Source organism: Moschus berezovskii, chromosome 19, assembly GCF_049115385.1.
Source record: "Moschus berezovskii isolate FMDL1 chromosome 19, NW_MosBer_1.0, whole genome shotgun sequence".
NCBI classification, from domain to species: domain Eukaryota; kingdom Metazoa; phylum Chordata; class Mammalia; order Artiodactyla; family Moschidae; genus Moschus; species Moschus berezovskii.
The window spans coordinates 6,452,001-6,479,512 of NC_142478.1; the positions used below are offsets into that span (position 1 = coordinate 6,452,001).

Below are 27,512 nucleotides of genomic sequence, written 5' to 3' on the forward strand. Positions count from 1 at the left end.
CATCACTGACTCTGTGGACATGAGTTTGAGTGTACTCCGGGAGTTGGTGATGGACAGGGAGGCCTGGCGTGCTGTGATTCATGGGGTCGCGGAGAGTCGGACACGACTGAGCGACTGAACTGAACTGAACTGAACTGATTCCTTAGAGGACCAAATGGTGCTGACCATGGCCTTGGGATAGTAAAAGGAGTATGGTGTGGACTGGCTATCTTTGAATACAATGAGAGCTTACAGAAAGAAAATTATAAGCTGAGGCTTTAAAGTCAAAGTTTAGGTCATAGTCAAAATAGCTGAAAGCTTCTAAGTCAATCTCTCTGAATATCAGAACCAAATTGGGCAGCAGATATATAAAGAGTAGCTTCTTGGAAGGGAAGATCCATATGAAGACCCACAACTAGTCAGATTTGAACATACTGCAGGCAGATCTCAGCATACATGCAAACGTGACTCAGTCAGAGACAGCTTTTAGCTTTAAAAGAATACCAAGATTTTTCTAACTTATATTAGGATAACTCTGTCCAAAATGTGTGGAAATCAATTCTAAGAATGTGAGACCCAGAAAGATTAAATAACACTTTGGTTTAGGCTGGATTTATTGATATAGTGTGCTTACTAGCTATTCTGAATTGAATGTTTTAACTCATATGGCTATGTCCCTTGACAGTTTCTTTTGATTGTTTGTGTCACGAGTGGCCTATCATCATTGAGTTTGAGATGCCAGACCTTCCCCTGCATACTATACAGGGAAGGATAGTATGAGAACGTTAGGATGGATTTACGTATGACATGCCCACCACCCTCCTCTGACTACATTTACCACCAATTCAGAGGACTCTCCCTTCATAAAGACCATGGGAAAGGTCGTGGTTAGAGGGACGCAGCATCCTTGAAACGCCCTCTGGTAGCAGTCCTCTGTGTCGGTTGTGGATGATGGCGCCACTGACTCTGGAGGTCACCTTTTGAGAACCAACAGTCTCAAACTTCCTGGGCCAGATAGCAGAGTAGAAGGAAGTTGAGCTCACCTCTTCCCACAAGCCCATCTAAATTACAACTAATTGTTGAACAACCATTGATAAAAAAGACTGGAACCTACCAGAAAAGATATTCAACATCCAGAGACATAAAGAGCAAACCACAGTGAGATGGTAGGGGCATGAACTTGCAATATAATCAAATCCCATACTCCTTCCCTGGGATCAGCAACCCACAAACTAGAGAACAATTTATACCATAGAAGTTCTCCCATAGGAATGAGAGTTCTGGGGCCCATGTCAGGTTCCCAAGCCTGGGGGTCTGGCATAGGGAGGAGTGAGCCCCCAGATTTTTTGGCTTTAAAGGACAATGAGGTTTGAGTGCAGAAATTCCCAGGACTGGAGAAAACAGAGACTCCACTCTTGGAGGGCATGTCCACACACTGGGACATGTCACACACACAGGGACCAAGGACAAAAGTGCCTTCATAACCTGGGCCATAACTACCTGCAGGTCTTGGAGGGTCTCTTGGGGAGGTAGGGGAGCGGGCAGCTGTGACTTATTCTGGGACAAGGACACTGGTGGTGCACACAGTGAGGGGCATTCATCAGCATGAGCTCTCCTGGAGGCCAACATTTTCGTACTGACACCTGGCCCCTCCAACAGCCTGCAGGCTCTAGTAGTAGGACATCTCAGTCCAAACAACCAGCAGGGTGGGAACACAGCAGACAGGCTGCCTCAAGACTTCCTGAGCTCACAGCTGTCTCCAGAAGCACTTCTTGACACAGGCCTGCCCATCCTGGCCCTGGCCAAGGCCCAGCTCCACCCAGCAGTGGAGAGGCACTGCTCCTCTCACGAGGAATCCTGAACAAGCCTGCAGATCAGCCTCACCCACCAGGGGGCTGCAGAAGTGAGTCCACAAATGCGGGTCAGAACCTACCCCAAGACCAGTTGGTCTCTGGCCCTTGAGTAACAAGAACAGAGTGTACTTCTGGGATATAGGACAGCCCCCACTGAAGGTCACTTCTCCAAGGTCAAGAAACATAACTGATATTCCACATACATAAAAATAGAAATGCGGACAATATGAAACAGCAGAGGAAAATGTTCTAGGTGAAGGAACTAGATAAAACTCCAGAAAAACAACTAAGTGACACGGAAATAGGTAATCTTCCTGAGAAAGAGTTCAGTATAATGATCATAAAGATGATCCAAGAACAAAAGAAACAAGTGGATGCTCAGAGTGAGACGTTACGAGAAGTTTTAAACAAAGGGAAAATATAAAGAGCAACCAACGGAGCTGAAGAATACAATAACTGAAATGAGAACAACACTCGACACCAATTTACAAGGACTGCCAGAAGTGATCTGCTCTCACCCAGCAGGAACGACAGTACCTCTTGATGTAAACTCTTCCACTGTCAGCCATCATCTACTCAGCAGAGACAAAGATCATCTCAGCATCTAGGATTTCACCACACTGACCTAATACCGTGATGACATCGTAATTGGATCTGGTGACCAGAAAGAAGTAACTTAGATATCTTAATTAGATATATAGCAGCAGTTGGCAAACTATAGCCCACTGGCCAAATCTAGCCTGTTGCCTGATGTTGTGAAGTTCCATGGAAGTCCAGCTACATTTATTTCTTTATGTATTACCTACTGTTGATGTCTTGCTCCAATAACAGCATTGAATAATGGAGACCATATAGCCTGCACAACCTAAAACAATCACTATTTTGCCCTTTACAGAGAATAGTTTGCATAACCTATCCTAGAGTAAAGGTGGGCAAGTGATAGGAGCTGAGAATAGAGAGGAACACTACAATCACTTATTGAAGGGCCTGGCTGTTAAGCTAAAAGAGAATAGAAATGTATCCTCAAAATCATAAGGAATTAATAAATAATTTTGACCAGGGGAGTGTTGATTTCAGATTTACTCTTTATGAATAAATTTTTTCATGTAATTCCTCAACTATTCAATGCATACACAACTCAACCATTTCCAAAGCAGCAATAGGATTGTACCTGGCTGACTGAATGAAGAAATAAAAAGTGAATGAGTTCAGAAGGGTGAAGGCAGCTTGAAGCAGCCTATTTCACAGATGCTGCAGTTTCTCAAATCATGCAGCCAAAAATAGTTACTACACTCCTATGTCATAGCTTGCATTATCTTAGAGACCTGGGATAAAAGCAAGTGAAATATTAAAATGTTTTGAATCTATGAGTTCACACTTTAAAAGGCAGGCAGACAGACAAATAATCATATAATCACAACACCATGTATTAAATGAAAGAAGATTATATTTCCAAGTTTTAATAGTGATTGTCTCTGGGTGAGTAGTCCTTTTTCTTTCTCTGTTTACTCTTTCATTAATTCTAAAATTTTCCCCCAATTTTAATATATCTGGAGTTAGATGCTTCTTACAATTAATGGTGTCTTAGATTCAGGGAAATAGATGAAATACCATCATGGCAGTGTTTCTAACTTTGCTCCAAGAGTAGGTTGTTGGGTCTAGTTGTTCATCCAGCATGAGACAGTTTCCAAGAAACCAGATATAGAGTTTGTTCATGATAAATCCAGACGCAGAATACATTTTTATGGGATAGAGAATAAAATTCAACATTTTAGCATGGCAATGTGCTGTTGTGCTATTTTGTATTCACCAGGAATGAGCCAATGCTTCATCAGGACTGAGTCATCTTTCCTGGTGGGGCATCCTTCCTCCCAGGACTAGGGGAGAGGTAACCCTGGGGGTAGATCTTTTCTCACGAACAATGGAGATCTTGTTGGTGGCACCAAATGCTGTAGCAGCTTTAATATCTTAGTTAAAACGTGGTAGTTGTTTTTCCCATTTAATACAAGAAAAAACTCCTGTTAGAACCATTGTGAGTCATACATCATGAACTTTCAGTACTCAAATTCCTATGGGCTTTGAATGCCAAACAACATTGTAGGCTTACATTTTTAAAAACTACATTGTAGAATCCTAGAAAACACATGTTAACCTTTCAAGTATTAAGTAAAGCTACAGTATTTTTAAGAATACATACTATTAAGCAAGACATTAATAAATTTCAATGTGATGCCAGATATGTTAAAATCCTGACATCATTTAATTCTTGTGCAGAATCCTTTTTCATTGTCTTAACCCAACAAGCAAAGAAGAAAAAAGATTTAGGAAAGGTATGTTCAAAAGCACAACAGTTCAGTCACTCAATCGTGACTGACTCTTTGTGACCCCATGAATCACAGCACGCCAGGCCTCCCTGTACATCACCAACTCCCAGAGTTCACTCAAACTCATGTCCATCGAGTCGGTGATGTCATCCAGCCATCTCATTCTCTGTTGACCCCTTCTCCTCCCACCCCCAAACTATCCCAGCATCAGAGTCTTTTCCAGTGAGTCAACTCTTTGCATGAGGTGGCCAAAGTATTGCAGTTTCAGCTTTAGCATCAGTCCTTCCAGTGAACACCCAAGATCGATCTCCTTTAGAATGGACTGGTTGGATCTCCTTGCAGTCCAAGGGACTCTCAAGAGTCTTCTCCAGCACCACAATTCAAAAGCATCAATTCTTCGGTGATCAGCTTTCTTCACCATCCAACTCTCACATCCATACATGAAGATGGGAAAAACCATAGCCTTGACTAGATGGACCTTTGTTGGCAAAGTAATGTCTCTGCTTTTTAATATACTATTTAGGTTGGTCATAACTTTCCTTCCAAGGAGCAAGTGTCTTTTAATTTCATGGCTGCAATCAGCATCCACAGTGATTTTGGAGCCCAAAAAAATAAAGTCTGACACTGTTTCCACTGTTTCCCCATCTATTTCCCATGAAGTGATGGAACCAGATGCCATGACCTTTGTTTTCTGAATGTTGAGCTTCAAGCCAACCTTTTCACTCTCCTCTTTCACTTTCATCAGGAGGCTTTTTAGTTCTTCTTCATTTTCTGCCATAAGGGTGGTGTCATCTGCATATCTGAGGTTATTGATATTTCTCCCAGCAATCTTGATTCCAGCTTGTGCTTCTTCCAGCCCAGCGTTCCTCATGATGTACTCTTCATAGAAGTTAAATAAGCAGGGTGACAATATACAACCTTGACATACTCCTTTTCCTATTTGGAACCAGTCTGTCGTTCCATGTCCAGTTCTAACTGTTGCTTCCTGACCTGCATACAGGTTTCTCAAGAGGCAGGTCAGGTGGTCTGGTATTCCCATCTCTTTCAGAATGTTCCACAGTTTATTGTGATCCACACAGTCAAAGGCTTTGGCATAGTCAATGAAGCAGAAATAGATGTTCTTCTGGAATTCTCTTGCTTTCTCCATGATCCAGCGGATGTTGGCAATTTGATCTCTGGTGCCTCTGCCTTTTCTAAAACCTGCTTGAACTTCTGAAAGTTCACGGTTCACATATTGCTGAAGCCTGGCTTGGAGAATTTTAAGCATGACTTTACTAGTGTGTGAGATGAGTGCAATTGTGCGGTAGTTTGAGCACTCTTTGGCATTGCCTTTCTTTGGGATTGGAATGAAGACTGACCTTTTCCAGTCCTGTGGCCACTGCTGAGTTTTCCAAATTTGCTGGCATATTGAATGCAGCACTTCCACAGCATTATCTTTCAGGATTTGAAATAGCTCAACTGGAATTCCATCACCTCCACTAGCTTTGTTTGTAATGATGCTCTCTAAGGCCCAGTTGACTTCACATTCCAAGATGTCTGGCTCTAGGTGAGTGATCACACCATCGTTCTTATATTAGTCGTGAAGATTTTTTTTGTACAGTTCTGTGTATTCTTGCCACCTCTTCTTAATATCTTCTGCTTCTGTTAGGTCCACACCATTTCTGTCCTTTATCGAGCCCATCTTTGCATGAAATGTTCCCTTGGTATCTCTAATTTTCTTGAAGAGATCTCTTGTTTTTCCTATTCTGTTGTTTTCCTCTATCTCTTTGCCTTGATCGCTGAGGAAGGCTTTCTTGTCTCTCCTTGCTATTCTTTGGAACTCTGCATTCAGATGCTTATATCTTTCCTTTTCTCCTTTGCTTTTTGCTTCTCTTCTTTTCACGGCTATTTGTAAAGCCTCTTCAGACAGCCATTTTGGTTTTTTGCATTTCTTTTCCATGGGGATGATCTTGGTCCCTGTCTCCTGTACAATGTCATGAACCTCCATCCATAGTTCATCAGGCACTCTATCTATCACATCTAGTCCCTTAAATCTATGTCTCACTCCCACTGTATAGTCATAAGGGATTTGATTTAGGTCATATCTGAATGGTCTAGTGGTTTTCCCTACTTTCTTCAATTTAAGTCTGAATTTGGCAATAAGGAGTTCATGATCTGAGCCATAGTCAGCTCCTGGTCTTGTTTTGGCTAACTGTATAGAGCTTCTCCATCTGTAGCTGCAAAGAATATAATCAATCTGATTTCAGTGTTGACCATCTGGTGATGTCCATGTGTAGAGTCTTCTCTTGTGTTGTTGGAAGAGGGTGTTTGCTATGACCTGTGCGTTTTCTTGGCAAAACTCTATTAGCCTTTGCCCTGCTTCATTCCATGCTCCAAGGCCAAATTTGCCTGTTACTCCAGGTGTTTCTTGACTTTCTACTTTTGCATTCCAGTCCCCTATAATGAACAGGACATCTTTCTTGGGTGTTAGTTCTAAAAGGTCTTGTAGGTCTTCATAGAACCGTTCAACTTCGGCTTCTTCAGTGTTACTGGTTGGGGCATAGGCCTGGATTACTGTAATATTGAATGGTTTGCCTTGGAAATGAACAGAAATCATTCTGTCATTTTTAAGATTGCATTCAAGCACTGCGTTTTGGACTCTTTTGTTGATCATGATGGCTACTCCATTTCTTCTAAGGGATTCCTGCCCACAGTAGTAGATATAATGGTCATCTGAGTTAAATTCACGCATTCCAGTCCATATTAGTTCACTGATTCCTAGAATGTCTACATTCACTCTTGCCATATCCTGTTTGACCACTTCCAATTTGCCTTGATTCGTGGACCTAACATTCTAGGTTCCTATGCAATATTTCTCTTTACAGCATCGTACCTTGCTTCTATCACCGGTCACATCCACAACTGGGTATTGGTTTTGCTTTGGCTCCATCCCTTCATTCTTTCTGGAGATATTTTTCTGCTGATCTACAGCAGCATATACATCCAAATTCACATGCATTGACATAACCATTGGTTTAACAGATCTGGCCTCATTAAAAACACTGAGATTTCAGTAAACCAAGATTGTACACAAAACTTGTGAAGGTACATGAGACTCAGGAAATGCTAATTGTGCATCTCAAATACCCACAAATGAAAAGCCAGAAAACCAGCAATTTTGCATCCAAATTTCCTGGCAAACCATAATCTCTAAAATAATGAACTTTCTATTAAATTATAAATAACAGGTTGCAGACCATTCATTCCAAAATAAAATTACACTAACACTTGGCAACTTGACAGTAAAAATTGGAAAGCACATTTTGGTAGTCATCTTTAGTTGACATATGAAAACTTTTGAGAGAAATTCTTTTCTCCTTCAAACATTAAAGTAAATAAATATTTTTCATAGGATCAATTCTAAAAAAATTAATTAATAAGGTGAAGGGGAGGAAGCATTTTACAAACTTTAAATGGTCACTAAATCGCACACCAGTGACTGACTCTGCATGTCACATGTCTGCACTTTGGGAAGTGGTTTCTGTGCTGCCCAGAGCCCTGCGTGACTCAAGTTACACCAGAAAATGCTCTCAAAGAACTTTACTGTACTGGATATATTGGAAACACAATGCTCATGTATATTCTCCATCATTTCTATCATCTAAAAACCACACTGCCAGAAATGGGCTCAATTCTTAAAGCAGAGTTGGGACAAGCAATTGCTAGTGCACTCTAGCCCTCTTGGTGAGTACAGCAAGCAAAACTCTTTGATCACACTGCCCCGCTCTGGTCAAAAGAGAGAACTGGGCTGGCCCGTCAAAGATTTTGTAGGATCACGAAAAACACATTTCTTTAAAAGAGGATGTTTCCCAAAAGGGCAAAGCATCTAAATGGAAAATAACTTAAAAGTTCAAGAAAAATGTATCTTTTACTCCTCTGATAAACAATGTAGGAGGTAAATGCTGGTGTTCATACTATTATTTTCATAGAAACATCTGTTACACTTCTTTCAAGAAAAGAACAAAATATAATATTGATTATACATCGCCAACTTCTATATACAAATGTTAATTTTAAAAGATCAGCTTATTAAACTATTTGAATTAATTCAGATGTGAAAATTCAGCATATGCTGTTACTGGCAAATACTTCATTATAATTTTTATAAGTAGTTTAAAATTTAAAAAGTATATTATTAGAGTTACTGAAATTTAAATGTCCCCCAAAAGTCATAGTGATATTGAAAAGAAATTCTAAGATATTTGAAAATCCCTAGTCACAGTAACTGTTCACTTCAAAGTCATTTGTTTGGACACAGTGGTTGATACTAATATTAATAGTATTTCAGTAATGATGGGAATTAGCATTTGGTGACCATTTATTGTGCCGAACACGGTCTCAGCTCTTTGTAGGTAATAACTCTTTCATCCTCAGAACTATGAATTAGGCTCTATTGTAATCGCCATTCTACAGATAAGGAAACCAAGGAGCAGAAAGAACTAGTATAAAGCTGATGCAAGGTTACACAGCTTAAGCGGTGCTTCTAGGATTCAAAGCCAGGCAGTCTGACAACAGCATTAGTTCTTCTATTATGCTATGCAGAGAGGAATTCAGGAGCCATTTACTTTCTGGAACTTATGTATTTTGCTACTACAATCTGAAAAAAAAAGTGATACTTTGTCTATACTTATTTATTATCAAGATTGAATCAATAAATTTTATGCTAATTAGATATGTATCTTGGAGAAGGAAATGGCAACCCACTCCAGTGTTCTTGCCTGGAGAATCCCAGGGACAGGGGAGCCTGGTGGGCTTCCGTCTGTGGGGTCACACAGAGTCGGACACGACTGAAGTGACTTAGCAGCAGCAGCAGCAGCAGATATGTATCTACTATAATAATAAAACTTAATATAAGCAAATACTACAAAAACTACACATTATACATTCAGTTTTTACATGTATGCTAATTAAAGAAATATCAGAAGTCTGAGATAACTAGCAACTGTTTTCAAATTTATGGTAAATTTCTGATCCATTTTTAATTTTAACATCAATTACTTAGTTCCCATATTTTTGAGTTACCTGAATCTCTGTCCACAGCTTCAACTCTTGTGACAAACTCTCCTGGATTTTTATTTTCTTTAACTGAAGCTTCATACAGGTGCTGCTTAAATACTGGCGCCTCATCATTTACATCAAGAACAGAAATTGTCAAAGTCTGGGATGAAGAAAGTGTTGGTGTGCCACCATCCAGTGCCAGAAGGGTCAGAATGTGCTGACTTTTTATCTCATAATCCAAAGGAGAAGCAGTAGTTAGGAAACCTGTTTTGAAAGAGGAGAAAAGTAATATATAATATTCTTTGGGGAAGTCATGATTACTCTACTTTTGCAAAGTTCTCTAACCTGCTAAAAATTCAGAAGCTTTCTCTGTTAAAGAATTTAAATTTATATATTATCCAGAATAAAAGAGAACATTTTAAATCAGAAAAGTCATCCTAATGTAAATATAAGAATAAATAAGAATTCATAAATAATCCATCATGTACCATTATCTACTGAAATGATTACTCAAGAATATTTATCTACCCAACATCTATATTCATTAAGAAAAAATAGCACTATAACGGCAGAAAGTGAAGAGGAACTAAAGAGCCTATTGATGAGGGTGAAAGGGGAGAGTTAAAAAGCTAGTTTAAAACTCGACATTCAAGAAGCTTAGATCATGGCATCTGGTCCCATCACTTTGAGAGAGTCAATTCCTAGGCAGGTTGATAAGAAGTCTGGGGGTCCCCAAGGAGAGAGGGGTCTGGAATATACAAGGAGGAAAGGATAAAAGTTTTTCTTTTTTCCTCTGCATTTCTTAGTCTTAGTCACAAAGTCACATAAGTCACGTTTTTATCTTTAAGCCTCAAATTGATGATTACACAACAAACAACTCAGTTTAAACTCTGTACTAAGGATTATATAACAATAATGTATCCTGCTTCAGGACAGTTTCTGGAAAAAACCTTCTGGCTAATCCATAATTAAAATGCAAATTATGGAGTGGGTCTAGTAAGATCTTTACAACCTCTAGACATTCTTTTGATTCATTGTAATAACTAATTAAAAAGTATATAACTCCCTTGCTAACACTAGCGAAGGGGGCACTCTCCATCCCCCTTCTGATGTCTATGTCAGAAGCTTTCCCTATCCCTTTTCTCACTTTAATAAAACTTTATTATACAAAAGCTCTGAGCAAACAAGTCTCATCTCTGGCCCTGGATTGAAGTCTTCTCCTCTGGAGGCCAAGAATCCTGGCATTTTTCATGGTTCAGTAACAACTTTTCAATTTCATGGCAAACAGAAGGGGTAGAAGTGGAAACAGTGATGGATTTTACTTTCTTGAGCTCCAAAATCACTGCAGACAGTGACTGAAGCCATGAAATTAAAGAAAGGCTTGCTTCCTGGAAGAAAAACTCTGACAAACCTAGACAGCATATTAGAAAGCAGAGACATCACTTTGCCAACAAAGGTCCATATGGTTAAAGCTATGGTTTTTCTAGTAGTCATGTATGGATTTGAAAGCTGGACCATAAAGAAGGCTGAGCACTGAAGAATTGATGCTTTTGAACCATGGTGCTGGAGAAGACTCTTAAGAGTTTCTTGGACTACAAGATCAAACCAGTTAATCCTAAAGAAAAACAATCCTAAGTATTTATTGGAAGGACTGATACTAAAGCTGAAGCTCTAATACTTTGGCCATCTGATGCAAAGAGCCAACTCATCAGAAAAGACTCTGATGCTGGGAAAGATTGAGGGCATGAGGAGAAGAGAGCGACAGAGGACAAGATGGTTGGATGGCATCACAGACTCAATGAACATGAGTTTGAGCAAACTCTAGAAGACAATGAAGGAAGAGCAGCCTGGCGCGCTGCAGTCCACGGGGTAACCAAGAGTGGGACATGAGTTAGCAGCTGAATAGCAAGGTTCTAACAGTATCCCTCTTTATGTCAAAGGACACTTCATGTATAAATGTGACCAAGTTACAAAAAAGTTATGGTTATATCCTTTAAGAGATTAAGTTTTTGTTAAAAAGTTATAGTTTCTTTATACTATTCTCAGTTAACTATCTTTTATATTAATATAAAATAATAAAGACTTTATAACTAGAACGATAAAATTCACAAATAAAATGTCTCTATCCAACTGCCACTGAAGTACATAACTCGTATAAGCCACGTGTTATAAAAACTTGCATACATATATTTGTCAGGTAATTCCAACCATCACATTTTTTCTTTCAGAATTGGTCCTTGCTTGTCTAACACATGTTTATCCTATAAGAACATTTCTTCAAATAATTAAAGAGGTTTACTGAGTCATATTTTATAAAATGGCTTCTCAATAATTGCTTATCATTTCATACTTTATAGACAAAAGCCATTGAAAACCTTACTTTGTCTTGATTAAAAAAATATGAACCTTGTGAGAGAAAAAATAGTCCATCTCATATGAGTATATTCAGTAATTAGCATTTTTATGATGCTAAAAAGATCTGAAACAGCCACTGCAATTGTTCAAGATTCATGATACCTATATTACTGAAACACAATTCTATTTTTATCCACCCTCTTAACAACCTGAAATAGACCTTCCTTAGCCATTATGGAAAGCATTTTAAGCACTGCTGAAACAGATCCTTGGAGACCCAGCTCTAACAGAAATCAGCAACTAGGTCTGGACTCTCTCTCTGTCAGTTGGGCTTTTAGGTAGTGTGCATGCAGGCCTCAGAATGGAACCATATGTACAGGATTTAATAAATATTTTGATGAAATTTTCCAACAGTATATAGCCAGACTATAATCATGACTTCCAAATCCTACACATTCAATCTCATTTCCAAATAATGTTCTTATTAACAGTTGGGCCAAATGGTATATGTCTGAGATTTCTTCCTACTGTTCATACAGAAATGACTTTATTTTGAGAATGAGATGGTAGTCCATCTCTTTAATATTTTCTGAAAATCAGGGTGAAGGAATTTCATTCAATTATATATATATATATATATATATATATATATATGTGTGTGTGTGTGTGTGTGTGTGTGTGTGTGTTAACTGGTGAGAAAATGTCAGTATTACAAGGTTGACACTTTGTATATATAACTGTCCATCAAGCTATATCAAAACTTTTAGAAGACATTATCTGGCAATATGGTGACAGCAAGACAAGAGCAGTGACAATGTCGTTTCTGCAGAGTACTGAAGAGTGAATAAATGCTTCTGCCAAAAATAAAATGGTTCAGTTGTGAAAAGTGAGGGTCTTGATGTCCAAATCAATCCAACTATTTAAAAACACATGATTTCCAACCTATGATCTTAGAGACGCTTTGATACTAAAGTCTTTGATTAACATGGTTGACTAGTCATGTTATACCTTGATTTATTTTGGTATACCTCCTACCCTGTGAACACATACAATGGGGGAAAAAGCTAGCTACTGTAAAATATTCACCCCTGGAACTGTGACCTAGCTACAAAGCAGATCTATATTAACAAACAGGCAAACTACAGTTGGTTTCCTGAATACAACCTCTATGCCTACCACCTGTTTAAGTTAAATGGTAAATCAAGACAAATTTCCTTAATGCATACGCATCTTGAGAAGATAATTTGGTAACAGAGGAAAATGGAAAGGACAAATGCAAGCAAGCAATCATAGGCTGTAGTCGACAGTGACTTAGATGGTACCTGATGACTCATCTAGCGTAAAGGCCATGTTTTCATTTCCTGAGAGGATGCTAAATGTTACTCTTCCGTTCCTTCCTGCATCTGGATCTTGAGCAGTTATGCGATGCACCAAGGAGCCCACCGCAGCATCCTCTCTGACATGGGCGATGGGGAAGGACGTAAAAGTGGGACTGTGGTCATTCACATCCAGAACCACTACCTTCACCACCAGTGATCTCAGTCTCCGGTCTGTCACGTTCACAGCCTGGTCTGATGCGGTTACTGTCAGGACAACAGTTGGAACTCTCTCTCTGTCAAGGGGAGACGTGGTGACCAAAGTGCCAGATGAGGGGTGAATGAGAAATGGATTCATTCCAGGGTGGTTGGCTTCAATGAAGTATTGTATTCTACTGTTCAAAAAACTGCCGTCACCATCTTTGGCATTGAAGATGTGCACCAGAGTGCCAACAGGGGTGTTCTCTGCTACACTTATCACAATGAACTCCTCCCGGAAAGATGGGGAATGGTCATTCTGATCTTCCACAGCAACGCTCAGGAAGACTGTGCTATTCACGGGAGGGTTTCTGCTATGGTCTTTAGTTACCACCCTGAAAAGATAATGAGACATCATTTCATAATCCAGTTCCTTAGAGAGGAACAAGTCTCCTGTTGAGCTGTCCACTTCAAAGTGACCATCCTTGTCATCTGCAGCGATACTAAAATGCAACTTTCCACCATGCTGTCGTTGAAGGTGATCGGGTGACTTTACCAAGCTCATTACTTTTGTAGGCTTCAAGTTTTCTGGTATAACTAAATGTCTAATATTCTGAGAAATGACAGTTCTCCCTTTGGATAGTGGTATCACCTGAAATAAGAATAAAAAGCTGTTAATTTGCAGTATTTTAATAATTTAATCAACACAGGTGCTGCTACTCTTTTGAAAGCTAATTCCTTCTATTCATGATATGTATATACACATATTACAAATAAATATATATATATTAATTGATGAGAAAATGTCTTTTCTTTTATTGCCTAATTCCAGTATGTCTCTGAAAATTAAAAATTGCATAATATCTAGGCAATAAGAAAGTACAGGATTTTCTACTTCCCCTTTTGCTGTAATGGATGCAATGATAGTTGGGTGAAGCCACAAATGAGAACCAAGGTAGGTAGTTCCACAAGCTACTCTAAATCCTAGAAACCCTTGTCTCCTTAATAACAACATCTGCATACATTTAAGCATCCTGTGTCTGTCTACCTGAAATTAGAGACTTGAGATATTATGATAGAATTTTCTCCTAAACCACATGTCCTTATTCAGTAAAGATTATACTTTGAAAACAGAATACTTGGGGATATATATTTCTTGATTAGTATTCATACCTCTGTTAATATTACTGATTATCATGTGTTTGAATAAAAAAATCTTCCTATAGTCATCTTGTTTTTGATGGGTTGGTGTAATTTTTTTCCTACAATCAAGACTTCCCACAAATCATTTGCTCATTATGACTAAAGGGAAGCCTTAAAATATGGATCTCCAGTGACTTTCTAATTTTTAAAATAGTTACAAAAACTATGTGATTTATTATTGGCCATTTGTTTATAAATGTTTCTTATGCAAATTTACCAGGTCCTTGCTATTAGGAAAAAAGAAAAGATTATTTTTTGTTCTTCATTAAAAAAGTAGTATAAATACCCACACAGTGATGAAAGTATCTTGTCAGTAACTGTACAAAGTTAAACACTTATTTAACTATAATCATTTCTCAAATAGTAGTAAAGTCACTTAATGTAATTATATTATATCTGCAATGCTCTTTAAAGGGAATATTCACATTTTTAAAGTATTTTCACTCTATACATTTGTATATAAAGTAAAAAAAAAAAACTTTCAGAGCATTTTCCCCCATTTTGTGTGATGTGAGCTATTACCTGAATATTAATAACTGTCTGTCCTTGAAGAGGAGGCACCCCCTGGTCACTGGCAATTACAGTCATCCTGTAAGAAGGCCCATGATCATGTGAAAGCACTCTAGTTGTTCTTATTTCACCACTGTTGGCATCAATCCTGAAGTGATCAGAACTATCTTCTACACACACACACACACAATTAAGAAATTAATGTTTGTTAATAATGCAGAATACAGAGAATTAATACAAATATATCTCTGATCATTTGGGAGATTTATTTACCTTAACTCTGTGAGAATATAAACATAATACTAAAAATAAGACAAGAAATGTAACAGATTACAAAAACTTTATTATGGAAATTTTCACATACTAAAAATCCGACAATGATATAATGAACTTTCATGTGCCTATCACTTAGCTCCAATATTTATCAACTCATGTGGCAGAACATTCAGCAATCCCAATCCTGGACATATATCCTGACAAAACTATAATTCAAAAAGATACATGTGCTTCTATACTCATAGCCGCATGATTCATAATAGTTGGGATACAGGAACAACCTAAATGTCCATCGACAGGAGGCTAGGTAAAAAAGATGCAGATTATATACACAATAGAATATTACTCAGCCATAAAAAGACTGAAATATTGCCATTTGCAACAGCATGGATGGACCTAGAGATCATCATAAAGTGAAGTAAGTCAGACACAGAAAGACAAATACCATTTGATATCACTCATATGTCAAATCTAAAACATGACACAAGTGAACTGAACTATGAAACAGAAACAGACCCACAGACAGAGAGAACAGACTGTGGTAGCCAGGAGGCAGGAAGGCAGGGACTCGATGGATGTGGGATTAGCAGATGCAAACTCTCATATAGAGGGGACAAATAACAAGGACCTGCTGCATAGCACAGGGAATTATATTGAATATCCTATAATAAAACTTATGGAAAAGGATAAAAAAATAATATTTGTTAACTCATGGCTAATATTATTAGACATTCAGATATTTCCCTTCCCTGTCTTCTTTTGAAGCAAATCTCAGAAATCATATAATTTCTTCTGCATATTTTTCAACACACATCTCTAAAAGATAAGGGAAAATATAATTATAATATTTTTTAAAAATAGTAATAATTTCTTCATATTATCAAATTTATAGTTATTTTTAAAATTTCCAACTGTCTAAATATTTTTTAGTCAATTCAAATTAGGTTTAACATAAACTCCATATATGCATATCTCTTCAGTCTATCTCTTCCTGTCATCCATTTATTTATTTTTATTTATTTTGCAACTCATCTGCTGAAGAATTGACTATGTATCCTGAAGCTTCCCATGGTCTAGATTTGCCTGTTGCTTATCTCTAACATGTAGCTTAATATGTTCTTCTGTCCTCTATGTTTTCCTTATATTGGGATGTAGATGTAGATAATTAATCAGATTTGGGTTCACTTTAGGGGGAAGACTGCTTCTTAAGTGCTGTGTGTGTTTTCCTTTACAGGCACATGTCTCTTTTTGTGATGTGGGCACCAGTTGGTACACAGCCTAGATCCATTAATGATTCACTAAATATTGCAAAGTATAACATTCTGAGTCTAAAACCCCATCTTCATTTATTGGCTGGAATGTATTACTCAAGAAAATTGTCTTCTTATCTGTTTATTGGTAACCCGCTGGGGCAGTTCATTATAGGAAAAGTCAGGATAAATGTTTGATAGTAAAATTTTATTTAACAGTCTTCAAAATAATGGATTAATTTACTAACATCCTTCAGTACTCCAACTATGATCATTAAAGCTTTGTTCAGTTTCTGTTTTAAGAATCACTAAACATAAATTTAAACACATTATAAATGGGTAAATCTATTGCCATTATTATCCCTACTGATGTTCACACTGTTTCATCTCTGAACATTAGGATCTTCTTAAAGGTGGTTCCCAGGACTTCCCAGGTGGCGCTAGTGGTCAAGAATCTGCCTGCAAATGCAGGAAACATACGAGACATGGGTTCAACCCCTGGGTTGGAAAGATCCCCTGGAGAAGGGCATGGCAACCTACTCCAGTATTCTTGCCTGGAGAATCCCATGGAGAGAGGAGCCTGATGGGCTATAGTCCATGAGGTTCCACAGAATTGGACATGACTGATGCAATTTAGCACACACACACAAATGTGGTTCCCAAATCTTTGATATGATCTAGTCATCTTTAGCAGCCTCCTGGTATCTGGTTTAACAAAATGTTACAGACTCATCTTGAAGATTTCCTGTCCGAGACCTGGAGTCAGTCATTTCTCCAAGGACTCCTGGTTTCTTCCATGGAACACAGTACTGGGAGGTTGTATTCTGCTCATTGCTTCTGGGTCACTCATTCTTTCTAGGACATCTTCAGTGGACAGAGAACACACATGCACACACTAAAATATGTCACAAGTTCACACTGATATTTCTAATTCAAATTGATTATGGTAGGGTTTTTTTCTAGTTTGTTAATAGATTTGTATTCTTTGATAAAATCTTAATACTTCAAACAATACAAAAAACTCAAAGTCTGGGCCAGTCATGACTCTCTTTCATTCTTTTATTCAGCTATCAGAGTCATTACAATACAACAGACACTTTACCAGTTATAGGGGAAACAAAGGCAAATAAAAAAGCACTCCTGCCCTTAAGAAAGTCAGAGTATAGCGCAGGAAATTATGTAACATTTGCTGGTTGTGATATCTATGCTTTGATCCATTTACTTCATTCTCATAGGATAGAAATAAAGATATGTATACATATATATTAGAGAAGGAAATGGCAATCCACTCCAGTACTATTGCCTGGAAAATCCTATGGACAGAGGAGCCTGGTAGGCTACTGTCCATGGGATCGCAAAGAGTCGGACACGACTGAGCAACTTCACCTATACATATATGTAAACAAAGATACATATGTTCCCATTATATCGATTTTTATCTTGTTATTTTATCTTATATTTTGCAGTTGCTTCTATTTTTCAATTGGATGAAGTTAAAGCAAGGGTATGAATAACATAATAGATAACACCATATTTTTATCTTGCTACATCCCAAGTAGCAGATTAAAGACTAATTAAAAAAAAAATCAACATTTCAAACTTTCAGAAATATATGACGACCATCCATGGAAACACTTCCAGGTTGGTAAAGTCCCAATATTTCTTCAAAATTTTTAAAGAAACGACAAAATATAAGTACCGCAGAGAACCTGTGTATACCTCCAAATTTCATTCCCCTTTTTCTTCCCTGGACAGCCTCTGTGCTAAAGTGGAGATGTATCTCTCTAGTCCATACATTCATGGACAATTTCTAGCATGGTTGTGTTTCTTTCCAAATAATGTCATCACAGAAGGATTAGTTTAACTTGTGTGTGTGTGTATCTGTCTGTCTCTGCAGCAGGTTCATTGTCCCTGAACAATGAATGCACTCTGTCACCTTCCCAAGCGTGAACACGATTTGCATTTTCATTTATTTCTGCTTTCAGGTCTTTCATCAGTATTTTGTAACTTTCTACACAATGGTCTTGAATATATTATACTGAAATTTTCCTCCCTATGCTTTTCATCAAGATGATTTTGATTTGGAAGGGAAACATCTAATTTGCGGGTCCTCCTTTAAAGAGAATAGGACAATATTCCCATCCTAGAGAAACCCCAGCAAGTGAAGAACCATGAAGCCTAAACTTCACGATCTTTGAAGCAAGCCAGACCCTACACCCTATGATTTTCTTTGTTACAGTGAATCAAACCTTTGAAATCCTGCTTAGTTTTTAAAATGCTGGTGATTTTTGTATATTGACATTGCTCTCAGAAATGTTTTTATGCTATTGATTCCAATGGTTTGCCTGTAGCATATCTGGGATTTTCCATGCAGGCAACTAAATTATCTGCAGGTAAGAGCAATGTTGTTTCTTTCTTCCCTATGTTTGTATCAAATATGACACAGCAAAAAGTGCCTTTTAAAATCATATAAAGACACAATGTCAACTAAAGGCAATCACTGGATCCAATCACAGGAATGCAATGCCTATGCATTCTCAAAGAAAAACATAAACACAAGCCTGTCTCAGTAAAATTCCCACATACACATACATGAGTATACATATGTGATATTTTGAGTATGATTTACTCTGACCTGAAGAATAAGAGGAGAGTGAAAAGGTTGGCTTGAAGCTCAACATTCAGAAAACAAAGATCATGGCATCTGGTCCCATCACTTCATGGGAAATAGATGGAAAAACAGTGGAAACAGTGTCAGACTTTATTTTTTGGGGGCTCCAAAATCACTGCAGATGCTGATTGCAGCCATGAAATTAAAAGACGCTTGCTCCTTGGAAGGAAAGTTATGACCAACCTTGATAGTATATTAAAAAGCAGAGACATTACTTTGCCAACCAAGGTCCGTCTAGTCAAGGCAATGGTTTTTCCAGTGGTCATGTATGGATGTGAGAGTTGGACTGTGAAGAAAGCTGATTGCCGAAGAATCGATGCTTTTGAACTGTGGTGCTGGAGAAGACTCTTGAGAGTCCCTTATACTGCAAGGAGATCCAACCAGTCCATTCTAAAGGAGATCAATCCTGGGTGTTCATTGGAGGGACTGATGCTAAAGCTGAAACTGCAATACTTTGGCCACCTCATGCGACAAGTTGACTCACTGGAAAAGACTCTGATGCTGGGAAAGGTTGGGGGTGGGAGGAGAAGGGGACGACGGAGAATGAGATGGCTGGATGGCATCACCGACTCGATGGACATGAGAGTTTGAGTGAACTCCGGGAGTTGGTGATGGACAGGGAGGCCTGGCGTGCTGTGATTCATGGGGTCGCGGAGAGCTGGACACGACTGAGCGATTGAACTGAACTGAACTGAACTGAAGAATGTTTAATTTTCATAGAGATTCACAGGTACTTCGTATTTATAATCATATGTCTTTATGAGGAAGTATTAGTCACTGAGTCATGTCTGACTCTTTGCACCCCCATGGACTATAAAGCCTACCAGGTTCCTCAGTCCATGGAATTCTCTAGGCACAAATATGGAGTGGGCAGCCATTCCCTTCTCTAGGGGATCTTCCCAACTCAGGGACTGAACCTGGGTCTCCTGCATTACAGGCAGATTCTTTACCATCTGAGCCACCAGGGAAGCCCTGTCTTTATATGTCTTTATACTCAATTTCATTTTTTATACATTAACTATTAATAGTGCTTTCCTCAATAAAAGCTGATTTGCATTTTTAGATTATTGAAAATTATTCATTTAAAGTGGATGATTGGTTGATTTCTCTTTAGGACATGAAAAAAATGTATGATTTTACATTAAACTTTTAAATTCTTTTTTAAAAAGGTGATTCTAAAAAACAACAAAATTATTTTGTGTGCAATTTGGTGTTATCTTCAGCATTAACTATTTTCTCAGAAGGAGGCAGACGTTTGGTAGACAGCAGAGGAAATGCTAAAAGCTCTTAATCCTTTATGAATAGTAACTTTTACCTGAAGATATCGAATATATAACTTCTGCATTGTTTCCCTCATCAAGATCCTTTGCAAACACAGTTGTAACCAACATATTTACTGGCTGACCTTCCAGAACCTGTCATTAAGACAAATGAATGACAAATTAGTAGGTGAAATTTAAACAGGAAATATCAGTGAGAGTTGAAATGAAAGAACACAATGCTCCTGTTGTTTTTAAACTACTTTTAAACCCACACATAATTCAAATGTCTACCATATAAAGGTTATATGAGTGTAAATCCATGAAAAGAATCCATATTACACATTTAAATGTTTTATTCTATTTGAACACGAAAAAGCTGGCTTAAAACTCAGCATTCAAAAAACAAAGATCATGGCATCCAGTTCTATCACTTCATGGCAAATAGATGGGGAAACAATGGAAACAGGGACAGACTTTATTTTCTTGGGCTCCAAAATCACTGCAGATGGTGACGGCAGTCATGAAATTAAAAACACTTGCCCCTTGAAAGAAAAGCTATGTCCAACCAAGACAGCACATTAAAAAACAGAGACACTACTTTGCCAACAAAGATGCATATAGTCAAAGATACAGCTTTTTCAGTAGTCATGTATGGATTTGAAAATTGGACCATAAAGAAGGCTGAGGGCCAAAGAACTGAAGCTTTTGAACTGTGCTGTTGGAGAAGACTCTTGAGAGTCCCTTGGACTGCAAGGAGATCCAACCAGTCTATCCTAAAGAAGATCAGTCCTGAATATTCATTGGAAGGACTGATGCTGAAGTCCAATACTTTGGCCACCCGATGTGAAGAGCTGACTTATTAGAAAAGACCCTGATTCTAGGAAAGATTGAAAGCAGGAGGAGAAGGGGATGACAGAGGACAAGATGGTAGGATGGCATCACTGACTCAGTGGACATGAGTTTGAGTAAGCTCCGGGAGATGGTGAAGGACAGAGAAGCCTGGCATGCTGTAGTCATGGGGTCCCTAAGAGTCAGACACCACTGAGTGACTGCACAACAACAAAAAGTATTCCAGATTCTTATTTATCACCTTCTTAGGGCATTTTTAAAGGTTTGAAACATGCTAAAGATAAACATAGACTATTACTTCAGGAAAAATATCTTATTAATTAACAGAAGCTTTCCTGGCATACTGAAATACACATGTGGAACACCAAGTTTCTGTTCTATTGCCTAATTAAGCTGTGAAATGTCATACTTGGGGCTTCCCTGATGGCTCAGCAGGTAAAGAATCCTCCTACAACACAAGAGATGCAGGAGATGCAGGTTCAGTCCCTGGGTCAGGAAGACCTCCTTGATGGAGGGCATGGCAACCCACTCCAGCATTCTTGCCTGGAAAATGCCATGGACAGAGGAACTGGTGGGCTATGATCCGCAGGGTCGTGAAGAGTCAGACATGACTAAAACGACTGAGCACACTGTACACATGTCATGCGTAAAATGAAATAATATAAAATCATAAGGATGGTATCATAATGCTCCATGTTGGCAGAATTTTCTTTAAATATGATTTTGGAAGATGAGTTTAAAGTTATTAACTTCCTCAATACCTTTTTTGTGTTTTTCAACATGCATATCTGAGCTTAATTTGAATGTTCAATTATTTTAGAGCAATAGCTTCCAAACTTTTTATTTATATAACCCATTTATCTTAAAAGAAGCATGAGTACCTTCAAGACACATTTATCAATTATCTACATGAACTAACACGCTAATTTATTATGTACATTATAAAACATACAAAAATATGGAAATGAAAAACAAGATCACAGAAATATAATTAGAAGTTTTCGCATTTGCCTGCAAAGATCAAATGTTACAATCTTTGGGTGCACATCAGTCGCAAAGAGTTGGATATGGCTGAGCATCTGAGTACACGTGCACCCTCCGCTTTAAAGCTACAGATTGTTCTATCTTCCACTAACCAGCTCACGGGTGTTTTTCAGTTGAGCTCTAAACAAAGAAAGGCATGAATATTACTGAAAAAAAAAGAATCCATGTCTGAGCACTACTGATAATAAAGTACTGTTATGTTTGCATACAACAAACAGAACCACATTATCATAAAACAACTGAATGTGTGATCCTAAATAGAACATATAAGCATTTTCTTTTTAAAATTTATTAATTATTTGATTGGAGGACAACGGCTTTACAGTATTGTGTTGGTTTCTGGCATGAAGCAGCTATAGGTATACCTTTTCTTTGTTTTAATAATTGTAGGTTTCACATTTAGATCTTTAATCCGTTTTGAATTTATTTTTGTATATTCAGTTCAGTTCAGTCGCTCAGTTGTGTCCAACTCTTTGCGACCCCATGAATCACAGCATGCCAGGCCTCCCTGTCCATCACCAGCTCCCGGAGTTCACTCAAACTCATGTCCATCGAGTCGGTGATGCCATCCAGCCATCTCATTCTCTGTCGTTTCCGTCTCCTCCCCGCCCCCAATCCCTCCCAGCACCATATGTGAAATAGATCGCCAGTCCAGGTTCAATGCTTGAGACAGGGCGCTCAGGGTCGATGCACTGGGATGACCCTGAGGGATGGGATGGGGAGGGAGGTGGGAGGGGGGTTCAGGATGGGGGACACATGCACACCCGTGGCAGATTGATGTCAATGTATGGCAAAAACCACCACAGTATTGTTGAGTAATTAGCCTCCAATTAAAATAAATTAATTAAAAAAATAATTGCAGGTTTCTATGACATTTGGGCAATTCCAAATCTAGAAATGTATGCATTTCCACACCAAGACTGACCAGGTAAGTTCACGCTTTTTACCACAAGATGGTGCTCAAAACTAGCGACCAAAAATAATACAAATGCTGCATGGCTACTTTCCACATACCTTGATATGCAATTCCTTCCCAGCGAGGCACTGTGGGAAATACGGCCTGTTGTCATTGATGTCAGTAACTGAGACATACACCGGCGTGGTGGCGTTGCGCGGAGGGGTGCCGTGGTCGCTCACGAGGACTGTCACCTGATGGTGCGCCCGCTGCTCGTGATCCAGGGCCACCCAACTGATCAGCTCCCCTGAGAGCACAGAGCAGCGTGAGAGAAGTCGCCACTGTACCAGCATTCTGGCATAAGAACCCCATCCAGACCAGTGCCCGGAAAGGAAAACCAGACATAAAGCTCTAAGAGCACAACTTCCAAAAGCACATTCTTTAGTAATCCAGCTCCACTGTTGAAAGAATTTTCTGAAGTTTCTTCTGTCATCTTCAATTTGTCATTCTTTGTATTTCAAATTATCTACCATGAACCATTTGAACTAAAGAATGTATAGAGTTATTTATTACTATCTCACAAAATATATGTATGGTGAGCATGATGACTTCCCAAATAACTTCATGCTTTACAAACCATATTTTGCATATTCTTGCTCAAAACTGTCTTCCAGGCTATGTCCCTCATGTTTCATCCCAGACTCAGGCATAAAATTGTAAATGCTTCTACATACTACCAAGGGCCATCTCCCACTGCAGAGTTCCACCAGGAATTAATTTCCTCACTATCTATGAAAATATCAATTTGTGAGAAAGTAATCATGAAGAAACTATTACCTAACATTGCCATTTCTAAGATTTTTATTTTGCCCTCATCCTCCAAATGAAACAACCATGTGAAAAATAAAACAAAAACTGAAATCAGGAACAAAAAAAAAAATTCATATTTGGATAAGTTGCTGAATTGGTGAAGCTAAAATACAGTGTTTACATATCCCTTTACTATGTCAACTATATTTATAAAGTATTTACTATTTGATTCTAACAAAAATGACAAAGACAACTTCTGTGTTTTTAAAGTTCCAAAATATAATTCTTCTCAGAAATCCCTAAATGCTGAAGGGCAGACTTTTACTTGATGAACCAACTCTGACTGACAAGTAGCAGCTGTTGGGAAAAGACTCGGAGGCTCAGGCAATGATGGGCGTGAGGGCGCCATGCAGGTCCCGAGGAAGAGGGTCACTACTGAGGCTGCCTGGAGCCCCGGATGTGGAGAGCACATGTGCTGGCCACACTCTGGATGGTGCCCTCAACCCCCGTATTGCCACACCATCCCCAGCCCTGGTGAAGAGGGACAGTTTGTGAGTATGTAGCCTTCCAAGCCCCTTCATACACTTTAACTATTCACCCCCTAGAGCAGGCCATGGAGCATGGCAGGAGTTCTCTCTTCTAGTCAAGGTAAGGAAACTGCCCTGAAATGAAGCTTCTTGCTTCTAGCCATGCAGCAATTCTAGGAGTGGACACCTGGTCTTCTGAATCTGGGCATTGGACTGACTGTGGGAGAGAGAAGATCATGAGGGGACCAAATGTATATTTTATTTCCAAAAAAATAAATTGCTGAGTGAAACAGAAGACTTAAGAGAACTATTCAGCACGTGGAAGTAAAGAGCAAGCAGGACCATCCTGGCAGCAGTGCAGTTTGCACTCTGCTGGGAGGGCCCAGCTCAGTAGGGAATGGGATCTGAGATGCAGCTTGCCATCCTAGCAGGCCTTGTGTCCTGGGGTAAAGCGCCATCTGCTGGAGGAAGGGGCGCCTTTTCATAACTCACACAGTGGGCACTTAGAAGGTAATTAGAATTGAATTCAAATTGGGTCCCACTACAGTCCATGGGTCACAGACTGAGCAACTCACACACACACACACACAGAGAGCAAAGGGCAACATGTACAAGGACCACAGCATGAATGGTGCCTCTTGGAAATGTACAAAGTGGTAACCTTCTCACTTCTTTTTAGCCCCATAACCTTGGGCATGTTATTTGAGCTATGCAGGTCTCAGTTTCTGCAGCTATATGGTTGCAGTATAAACACAGTTCATTTGTAGGTAGTTGCAGGAATTAAAGTCCCTATAAATTTATATAATATAAAATTTAAAATATAATAAAATTTGTATACTTAATTAAGACTTGAAAAAAAAATCTCAGTGTAAATATCTGCCCATTCCCCATGGTTCCTTGAAAAAAATGAGAATGGGGAAATATATCAAATGAGTAATTTTGAAATGTTAATTAATGAATTATTTTCTAGTTCTTCATCGGTGACATTTATGTTTTATAAAATATTATTTGAAAAATTTAAAGGCATCTACAAGTGAAAAAATATGGTGGGGGAGATTAGACTTTACTCAAGAGTTTATCCAGTTCAGTTCTCATTGCAGCTCTAATTCAAAACAAGAACCATGTATAGACAGGCAGTATGTGGGGGTGAGCAAAGGAGCATGGATCGTTCTAGGAAAAATTCTATTCAATTCTGACTTTAAAATCACAATACTGTCATCAAGTAAAGTATTTACTAAAAACGGCAATTTTAACTATGTATTTGCACTAGTGTTAAAACTTAGATTTGGGTTTGTCAATTCCAATTTTAAAGGAATAAGTGCAAGCTACAAAATGCTACCTGTATTAGGATTAATCTTGAAGAATTTTCCATCGGACAAAAGGAAATACGACAGCTGTCCATTCTTTCCGGAGTCTCTGTCAATCGCTGTAATTTTGCCTATTACCCCTTGGGGAACAGGACTCTCCTGGACTTTCAGAAACAATACATCCTGCAAGAAGGTAGGGGAATTGTCATTCTCATCCAGCACGCGAACAGTTACTGAAGTGCTCACATTTTCTGACAGTTTGTCCTCTGGGATCCAGGCGAACACTCTAAAATTATACGTTTGCGTGGATTCATAGTCAAGCTGTCGCCGCAAATAAATCCAGCCTGTGAAAGGGTGGACGCCAAACGCAGCGGAATCTGCGCTGGGCTCCAACCAGTACACGAGCCGCGGGGGAGCACCGTGCGGGCGCAGGGGGCGGGCCCGGACGCGCAGGACCGGGGCCATGGGCGAGAGCGACTCGCTCGCTTCCCCTTGGTAGACCAGGTGCTCAAACGCCAAAGACGGGCTCCGCGCCTGGGGCGCGATGACGACCGTCAGCACCAACAGCGACGCCCGAGAAGGAACGCCGAGGTCCTGGGCCAGCAGGGTCAGCGTGCACGCCTGCGGCCGCGCGCCGGGCAGGCTCCGGCTGAGGTACACCACGCCGAGCCCCGCGTCCACCGAAAAGACGCTCGGGCTCTGGCGCGCAATGGCGTAGCGCACCAGCCCATTGGGCCCGCTGTCTCTGTCCTCCGCGCGGGCGCGGTACAAGGCTGTGCCAGGCAGCGTGCCCTGAGACACTGTAACCTCGTCCGAGGCTTTGGGAAACACCGGGGAGTTGTCATTGACATCGATGACGGTTATGTTGACCTCCGTGCTGCTGCAGGCGGCGGAGCTGCCGAGCTGCGCCTGGACGGTGAGCACAACCACCCGCTGCGCTTCGTGATCCAGAGGCTTCTGGGTTCGAATGGTGCCCAGCCATGGGTGAATGGAGAACGTGCCGTCCACATTGCCAGAGGAGATCCTATAAAAAACTGGCTCTGAGGAATCTGAAAAGAAAAAGAAAAAAGAAAGGACGAGATTAAAAGAGAAGGCAATCACTTTAGGCTAAAAGAAGGTACCTACTAGAAACACTAAGAACTGAAAGCACTAACGCGTATCACATACATGGAGAATACTGTGCAACGTCACGTCTTCCTCGGCTCTCCAACGCCTGCTGTAAGTGAACATATGGTCTCTCATTATCAGTAGACAAAAGTACTGTCCGGGGACCAAGAGAAAGCCACCAGTTTCACCATCTTCCTTCCCTCTTCTTAAGTAAAAGAGAAAGATATTCAGAAAATAATGTGGATGCCTATATTTGAAGAAGCAAAGTCAAGCATTTCCTACTTCAAGAGATATTCCCCACCCGGGGATCTAACTCAGGTCTCCGGTACGGAGGGAGACTCCTGCATTGCAGATGGATCCTTTACCAACCGAGCCACTAGGGAAACCCCTTCTCTAGCTACTGACAAAAGGTGAATACCATCCCCAAAAGTTAAGGAAAGAAGAGGAGATGGATTAGGTTTAGGGTCAGGGAGCAGGATGGGCTTCCCTGGTGCCTCAGACAGTAAAGAATCCATCTACAACGTGGGACACCTGGGTTCAATCCCTGGGTCAGGAAGATCCCCATGAAGAACTGAATGGAAATCCACTCCAGTATTCTTACTTGGAGAATCCCATGGACAGAGGAGCCTGATGGGCTACAGTCCAAGGGGTCTCAAAGAGTCAGACGTGACTGAAGGACTAACACTTTCATTAGGAAGCAGGATAAAATATTTGAACAAGTAATTCACTTCTAGGAATT

General features: G+C 39.5%; 1 protein-coding gene across 1 annotated transcript in view; it reads right to left on the minus strand.

Annotated features, from left to right (window-relative positions):
- Positions 1–27,512, minus strand: part of DCHS2 (dachsous cadherin-related 2) — a 326,960-nt gene that overhangs the window by 101,069 nt on the left and 198,379 nt on the right. The window contains exons 5-10 of the mRNA XM_055405366.2: positions 25,699–26,715; positions 23,142–23,329; positions 20,288–20,387; positions 14,788–14,945; positions 12,871–13,714; positions 9,218–9,457 (exon numbers count right to left, since the gene is read on the minus strand). Of these exons, the coding sequence (XP_055261341.2) occupies positions 9,218–9,457; positions 12,871–13,714; positions 14,788–14,945; positions 20,288–20,387; positions 23,142–23,329; positions 25,699–26,715 (2,547 nt within the window). The remainder of the gene's footprint in view (positions 1–9,217; positions 9,458–12,870; positions 13,715–14,787; positions 14,946–20,287; positions 20,388–23,141; positions 23,330–25,698; positions 26,716–27,512) is intronic.